We start from the raw sequence: 8,776 nt of genomic DNA on the forward strand, positions 1-8,776 counted from the left end.
TCCCAACATATAGACTTCATTTTATTTTATTGTAGTCAGTTGGCAGCATTCCACTGTGTGTGTGTGTGTGTGTGTGTGTGTGTGTGTGTGTGTGTGTGTGTGTGTGTGTGTGTGTGTGTGTGTGCGCGCAAACAAAAATTTTGTTGGAGCTATTACCGTGTCCCATGTTCATTGACTTGTGCATCACGTTCCCCTCTTTTTGGAGATGACAAGCCATGTATGCTGATATCGCACTCCATTGTTTTTTTTTTTTTTTCTCCTGGATGGGTTTAAAATGGAAATAAAACTTATAAACTGGGAATGAATGAATGTACGTGCATGTGTATAATCATCGTGTTGCATGTTCTGAGAGTTTAGAATTTGAAGGTCGGGGTCATTTGGGGAAAGAGTGTGAGAGTCCTTGTATCTATGTAGGACTGCTGAGCTCTCACACACCCATTTAGTTGGGGAAGGGAGTGGGGCATTGACGTGCACCAAAACTGTGGTATTTTCATTTACTTCACATATAATGTAGTTAAATGTTAAACGACCATTATCGACTTTGAAAATCTTTAATATGCATGTAAAAAAAAATAAATGGGTCAACACCAAAAGTGATCACATGCTGTTGGCATGGGTGCAGGATAACAACATGCAATTAAAAACAAGTTCATGAGAGAAGTCTATGCTTGACCACACGTCAGACAGACCACAGAGAAAACCTTTATTATTTATTTTTCTGAAAGCAAATTTAATTGGCCGTTGTTAAATGGAGACGGATCAGGTACGTTCGCACTACAAATCGATAGTGTCGATAACCTAGGCCACTGTGATGCTGTACTTCTAAAAGCGCTGTCCTTCTGAAAGGCAAACTACGATCCTTCAGAATATCGTTCTTGGATGTCACATCCGAGCAAACAAATAACAACGATGAAAGCCAAACAAGTTTGATGGAAGCGAGGAACGTTTCAACTTGAAAAACAAAACAAAAATAACACCGGCTTAACTTTGGTCCACAATTTGGGGCTAAATTAATTGGATTGTCTCTGGGACATTCAAAGGAGCATCCCTTGGACTAGTACAAGATGAGTCATTCTGTATCTTCCACTTTTATCTTCTTGGTCAGTCGTTCCTTTACAATTTTCAGCTTTATGCCACTGTTCTCCTGTTGTACCATCTCGTGATCACTCGATCCCACCTTGTACATCGTTTTCCTGTGGACAACAAAAAGGTTTTCGAGTGGATCAATGAGGCAAGATCCACGAACCTGTTTTAAATCGAAAAATAAGTTTCAAACGACACTTGTTTTAAGTTGTTGTGGTTGATGAAGATGAAACCCTGTTGGTCTGCTTTGCCGATCCCTTATTTCCAACACAATGGTTAACGATAAGGGTGCACAGCTTGAAGGTTGACAACTACCTTTGAACTACACCAAAAGAGAAAAAAAACAATGGTTGAAGAGATTTTTTCTTTCCTCCAATACAAAGTTTCTGAAAGAATAACACTTATACCATCTTAAAAGGGTGTAGATACACGTATGGACTGTAGTCCCAATTAAGTCTCTGAACCTATCAACCAAGAGGTTGTCTTTCTGCTTCTGGCACGACTGTATTTTCATCAATAAATGCCTGTGTCTCAATGAGGATGTAAAATGAGATGAAATGCACAAAGAAAGGATTACACCATGTTCTTGCTGTAATCGTGGCTGTGGTGGTGGTTGTTGTTTGTGTTCTTTCCTTGCATGATAATGGTTACCTCCTCCACCAAAGGTGCACGGACATTGTTTTCATCCCTGTCCGTGTCCACGATATCTCAAAGTTATGGATGGATTTGTATGAAACTTGGAAAGGTTGAGTGTGTGATAAAGAATTGATCAGAGTTTGGTGAACATCTGGATCTGGATACTAGAATTAAAAGAAAATTTTCTTTGATTCTTCACCCTTAAGAGACGGGGCCAAAAAATAGTGTGTAGCATATAGTCTCAAAATATCGTGCATGTGGACAAAATTTGGTGGATGAGTGGGTTAGTGAGATGAACAAGCCGATTAGATTTTTGTTCAGGTCCCAATGAAGATCCAGCCTATCAGTGGGATGTAAAACGTAAACCGTTCAGCTTGGTGGAGGTATGTGTTCTTCAGAGTGCCGATCTCGTTTTCTTTTGCTTTGCAAGGTCCATCCATCCATTGGGACCATACTGTGTGCAGAGTGTTGATGCTGCCTAACCAGTCTCCTTGTCTATTGGGTACAATCCTGGACCGGTCGCCACTCTGACACAGGATACCAGCAAGCTCGCACTTATTTTGCTGACCTCAGAAGGATGACAGGCAGAGCAACCCCACCTGGTATTAATTCCACAGCCGAGTGCAATTTCAACTCAGAATCCAAGGATCCCAAGCCCACCACCCTAACCATTAAGCCAACACCAGGCATTTGAGAGGTGTTGCTCTAGTATTTTAATTTTGTTCCCCTCCTGTGTCCGTTTGGCTCTTTTATAAAAGGGTTCCTGTTGTCTTACCGTCTGAACCATGAGATTGAATGAAGCTCCAGGTCAAGTTTTTAAAAAGGGCATTTTTATTATGTTCAAACGGACATGTATTTTTGTTCTAAGTAAATCGATTACATTGGGTAACAAAAAATAAGTAACTTTTCGATTCCAAAGGGAAATGCAAATGTTTTTGACTAAATCTGGCTTGCCAATTTCAAATCTGTCATCAGAATTTAGCCAGCATGTCAGGTTTTCAAAATATGTATATTGTATATGTATTGATACCCAGCATGCGATATTTGATCCTTTATGATTGCAGATCGCCACATTGTACATCTAATATCTGTGCTTTGTAATTACTTTCACATCATATTTATATAATGATCGTTCTCTGTGTATAATGTGTACGGAAATAAACAAGTTGCAGAAAAAGAAGTGAATAAAACATTAGAATATGATAATCTTAGGAAGGGTGTAAACTTGATTGGGAAATCTTCCCCATTGTGGTGAATCAAACAACACTTCAAGTTTACACTCTTCCTTTCAATGTAGTCAGCGTAGGCACTGTTTAGACGTGTGAGACACTTGCTCTTGCACTTGTGTGTGGAATTGGTCTCCCATTGTAGGACCCAGCAGTAATCACCCAATTTTGGTTCCTTCCTCTCGGTCTAGGAGATTCCATTGCTGTAGTCTGGAGCCCAACACTTCAGCCTTCTCCTTTGATAATGACAGGTCTCTCACCAGATCGTTTAATTCTACTTGATTTAGCAAGTGTGGCTTCTTTTCTTCAGACTCAGGTTTGTGCAGTTCCTCCATACCACCCATTGCATTGTCAGAGTTATCATCGCTTCCATCTGCAGAAGCTTCTGGTGGAACTGGCACAGGAGAATCCAAGTCATGGGGGACTGGTTTCAGAGCAGACTTGCAATCTGGATATACAATTTTTGACTTGTTTTTTGTTGAGAAACCAGCAATTTTTGTCATACAAAAGTAGCAGTCAGTGTCATGATTCGTTGGTTCACGCCATATCATTGGCACAGCAAAAGGCATTCCCTTCCTTTTGCCACTCAACCACTGCGTGAGCCCCGAGTTACACACTGTGCAGCAAACATGAGGTGCCCAGCTCTTGTCTTGGTCTCCAACTTTATATTCAAAATAATACTTGTAAGCAGCTTTCACCCTTTTGGTAAGGTTCTTGCGCTGGCTACGTGGAGTGTATTTCCCACAGATATAACAAAAGTTATCAGGGTGCTTCACACAGCCTTGCCTATTCATGATGCCTGGAGTAACATATGCCTAACCTGAAAATATACAGAAAAATATATTAGGTTATAACCTGAAAATATATAGATACGATTAGCATGATATGAATTCCAAACTTGATGCATTTACATATATATATATATATATATATATATATATATATATATATATATATATATATATATATATATATATATATATATATATATATATATATATATATATATATATATATATACATATATATATATATATATATATATATATATATATATATATATCTTCTTCTTCTTCCTTCGGCTGCTCCCGTGAGGGGTCGCCACAGCGGATCATCCGTATGATCCGCATAGAGATTTGGCACATGTTTTATGCTGGATGCCCTTCCTGACGCAACCCTGGTCGCCTCTTACGACACAGGGATATGGTACACCTATTTTAACCGGGGTATACACCGGCCCAGTACACTGGTACTCATTTCGCCGACCTCGGAAGGATGACAGGCTGAGTCAACCCCCTGGTGTATTAATTCAGTGGCTCAACGGGGCTTGAACTCAGGACCTTTTGTATCCCAAGCCGCTGCCCTAACCACTGCGCCAACACACCAGGCCATATATATATATATATATATATATATATATATATATATATATACATATATAAATATATATATATATATATATATATATATATATATATATATACATATAAATATATATATATATATATATACATACATATATATATATATATATATATATATATATATATATATATATATATATATATATATATATATATATATATATATATATATATATATTGCATTTAAACATTTTAGTACAAAGTTAATTCCTCTCAACACTGAAACACACACAAAGCTGTCATGCTGTGTGGAAAATATTACTTAAAGATTCATAGCTTGGTCAGTTTTCATCCATTTTTAATAATTTAAAGTGCATTCTAAAACTTTTTATGAGAAATAACATTCTACAAGTTGTGTTGCTGTAATTGAAACCAAAAATTTAATAATTTATGATCACTCAAAATCACCCACCAAGGCAAGCTACTGTAATTGGACCATATGTCTAACTCGAAATCCTGATGTGCTGAGAAAATTCGGACTTCAGATTCAGAAGCAACATACTCGATTTAATCTGGCTCAGTAATTCTTAACCTGGTGGAAATTTTCAGATTTCAGGGGGGGGATTATTTTTTAGGTTGAACAATTTTCAAACTATTTATTGCATTGAATAAGTCATCCGAATACGCTTCCCAAGCAATGAAAAATTAGCGGAACAAAAATTCACTGCAAATTAACATGCTTATTTGGCAATACTATAAAAGAAAATATCGTACTTCGACAGTCAACATGACAGGTTTTAGGAATGCTGTTAAAATAATATAAGTGTTAATGTTATGCAATAAATTGTGCATCAATATTTTAATGGAAATATTTATTGGAATAAGTTTTTAAAATAAATTTTTTTTTTTTAATTTCGTGTTGTGGTGGGGGGGAAATATCATTATTCGGCAATTTCAAAGGGGGAAACAATACTAATAAGTGGTGCCAGGCACAAAAAATCCCACCCATTTAAGGCATCAAATTATTTTGGGGATCAAATTTAAATTTGATACATCCTTAACCTGAATGTTGATTATAAGGAATATTTTAGTCTCAGTTTTAAGTCAATTAAACCATTTTTGACGAAGTTATGACCGTAAAATGATTTTGACCTTTCAAGACCACGTAAGGTCAAAGGTCATGGTGTCAAATGAAAGCCAATAAAGGACTTGATATATGTCTTCCATAGTAAACACGCATATTCCTAACCTTTTTTGATTTATAATGGAAAATATGTAATTTTGACCGATGACCATGACCCCCAAAACTTCGGACCCTACCGATCTTCACAAATATGCATTTTTCACTATAGGAATGGGAAGGATTATAAGTGACAAATAGAATAAGGTTCACTATAAGCTTAGTTTGAAGTAAATCAGATCATTTTTGACGAAGTTATGAGCGAAAAACGATTTTGATCTTTTCGTGACCTTGACCTTTGATCCAATTGGACCCAAAAGTTAATGGGGTCGTCCAAGGTTCATTGCCCACCTGTGGATTAAATTTGATAGTGTTTGCTAAAGCCGTTTTGCCATAAAGTTGCTAACAGACAGACAGACAAACAAGCCGGTAGGTGGACATGGGTAGTCGATCAAGTCAAATTTAGTCGTTTTTCAGCCGTTACTAGCCAACAAAAGCGTCCATAGCAACGGTTCCTTCTCACACATAACTAGGTCATACCATGAACCCACCATACCAGTTTCATGTATATCTGACTCATAGTCTCTGAGATATAACGAACTTCGTTTTTTTCGACCAGGGTTCATTCAAAGTCTATCTTCGACAGTTTTCATAGGAGCGGGCTGAATTTTTTTGTCAAGGAGGCTGAATGTGTTGCCCACAAACGATCGTAGTTTGATTTTTTGAATTTCGATATTTTTATTTCTTTAGATTTTTTTTGAAAATTTCAAAGGCCCGTTGCTAGGCAACCGAGAGGTCCACAGCAACGGTTCTCAAACGCACACAACTAGGTCATGGTATGAACCTACCACCAGAGTTTCATCAAAATTGGCCTACGATTAACGGAGTACTGGCCTGGACAGAAAAACAGAAAAACAGACAGACAGACATAACGATGGAAAACCTGACAATAAGAGTAGATAGATCGACTACCCAACAAACAGACAAACAAACCGGACGATTACAATATCCCGCTCCCTCCCTCTGGGGGGGGGGGGATAAAAAAAGTTTAAGAAACACTGGTCTAGAACATGTTATGTTTGTGGGGAAGACTGAGGAATTTCATAGAAAAGGTAGGATTGTGTTGAGTGGCTTGGTCCGTGGACGTGTAGGAGACATTTCGATGCAACTAAAGAAGGGAAACTGTGAGCTTAAGTGTTACGTGTCACCACATGGGGGGGTGATGCTGTGTTAATGAGGTAGGGTTTGAGGATAATTTCTCCCAGAATGCGATTGCCCCCCTGTGACCTTTTCCTATGTCTGCATTTCCAAGACCAGCGATAAAAAGGAATCACTTCCTTAAAACAACAGAGCTGCACGTTCCAAGCAGGCAAGAAACCCCGCCTCCAGGAATGACAACTAGCAAACCACACCACGGGAGTGGACGATTAATGGGCGTGACGTCAGAGAGGAGCGCAAGGATCGGAGTTCGGACACACATGTGGGAGTGTTTGCTGGGGTTCTCGGAGGTACATGCTTGGAGACGGAGGTCTTATGTTACTGGCTTCCCCTCGACATATTGTAGAAGAATGCACGATTCTCATGTTCGTGCTGAGGCGGATTTGCCCTCATGATGGAGCAAGACGCTAGCCATAGACTTCGGCTGGGTCATGTGAGACGGCGTCTCAAAGCCTCATGTTGTGCCATCGGGAAAGAAGGTGGTGCCATTTTGCAGACTAGCGGCATTGGCAGGTGCGATCGTGAAAAGAAGCTGCATGGCAGTCTGAGCCCTGGTGATGAATCTCACTGCCAAAACTACCTCCTGTACACTTCCTGCCGAGCATGGCTTGGTGCCATTTTTAGGCACATTTTTCCATGCAGACGACATGGCTTGGCAAACCTCAAGCTCCAGAAACTCATCTGTGGGCACACAACCAAGTGCTGGAAGAAAGGGAGGATTTTTCTTTTATTTATCCTTTCCTCACTGTATTAACTTCTATGTGGAGGCACCTCAAATCGGAATCAAGTTGTACCTCACGTTCCGTTACCAGCATTGTAAATATTTAATTTATTTTCATGAAACACCCGTATATATTTAAGTTGCGTGCGTTGTCTATTTGTCGTGGGCTCGAGTATAACCCCGTGTGCCTCCATCCTCACCGCCCTTCCTTCCTGTGCACATTAATCTCTAAGGGAGAACTGTTTGGCTGTCCATCCAGGTCGGGGTAAACCCCCTGAACATGACATGTTTCCACCCCAGTAGCAAAATCTTTGTGGTCAAGTGTATTAGCTTTCTTTTGTTCCATTTTTTAGTCACAGGTCCACAAGAGCTCTGCATTTGCATAGTGGTTGTTGTTGGGGGTCAATTTTTGAAATGTGCACCCTATTGGTTGACAGATACAGGATCCCACCCACATTTGTCGCTCGACTCCCCCCACCATGGCATCCAGACAAAATATGGTCACCATCTTGGTTTTTTCTGGTGGGCCTAAGCCATCAGGCCCATAGGACTCTGAATATGCACTGCCCAGGTTTTTTTTTTTTTTGCATCACAGGTTGACCATAATGTTGTCATGTCTCAATTATTCTTCGACAGCAGGAACCCTTCAGAATAAAGTGACGGGGCAGACGGACGCTGCGCCTTTTAGTAATAGATACACGTATTTGAAGGTTAAAGTTAGGCTGATTTTTATTTATTTTTGCTTGACGTCACAATAACCACCTCAGGTTTATTCGAGGTACCACAGTATATGAAGGTTCTGTGTTAATGGTATCATTTTCACCCACCACACCATCGATGGTGAGAGGATTGGCACACCACAAATGAACTGTCGAGTAGCGTTCATTTTCATCGTCCAAACATTTGCAGACTTGGATGCATGACTGGTTGTGCTGTATTGTGTGTGTTCACCAGAGGAGTATTCATTGTGTTGTGGGTAAGACTGTTGAGCATCATCAACACATCCCTCTCCCCAACCCCCCTCCAGGAAGCAGCTGTTTGGGGCTCGAGAACCTCGGCACAGACCCAGGGAGGGCAAGTGACATCACATCTCCTAAAAGGTTCTCGAGCCCTGGGGAGGCCCTGCCGACGAGATCCCATCTGCTTCCGGGATCGACCCGGAGGTTCAAGGGCTCCATCCGGTTTCTCCACAGAGCTCTCGAGCTCCACGTACGGGATCCCACCTCCTCCTAGGGTCCACGATAAGGTCCCAGGTCCTCTTATTGATGTCCTTCACGTATCCATGATACGCACACTCTGTCGGGTCTGACATGCTGCGTATCCAGAGAACCTCGTAACTCCTTCGTGT

At 40.2% G+C, this 8,776-nt stretch overlaps 1 protein-coding gene across 1 annotated transcript; it reads right to left on the reverse strand.

Annotated features, from left to right (window-relative positions):
- Nucleotides 1-981: 981 nt before the first annotated feature.
- On the reverse strand, nucleotides 982-3,784 carry LOC147033769 (uncharacterized). The gene is made up of 2 exons (XM_085870636.1): nucleotides 3,108-3,784; nucleotides 982-1,193 (listed from the first exon to the last, which is right to left on the reverse strand). Exons 1-2 carry the CDS (start codon nucleotides 3,737-3,739, stop codon nucleotides 1,070-1,072), a joined length of 756 nt encoding a protein of 251 aa, XP_085726762.1. The 5' UTR covers nucleotides 3,740-3,784; the 3' UTR covers nucleotides 982-1,069.
- Nucleotides 3,785-8,776: the final 4,992 nt, after the last annotated feature.

This window comes from Eptatretus burgeri, chromosome 1 (genome assembly GCF_056783735.1).
Source record: "Eptatretus burgeri isolate ZD-2024b chromosome 1, Ebu_testis_v1, whole genome shotgun sequence".
NCBI lineage: Eukaryota > Metazoa > Chordata > Myxini > Myxiniformes > Myxinidae > Eptatretus > Eptatretus burgeri.

Coding starts and splice junctions, on each gene's coding strand:
- LOC147033769 (XM_085870636.1), bottom strand. CDS start 3,739: ATGAATAGGCAAGGCTGTGTGAAGCACCCTGATAACTTTTGTTATATC. Junction 1,194..3,107: donor GAGGAAGGAACCAAAATTGG/GTGATTACTGCT, acceptor TGTTGTCCACAG/GAAAACGATGTACAAGGTGG.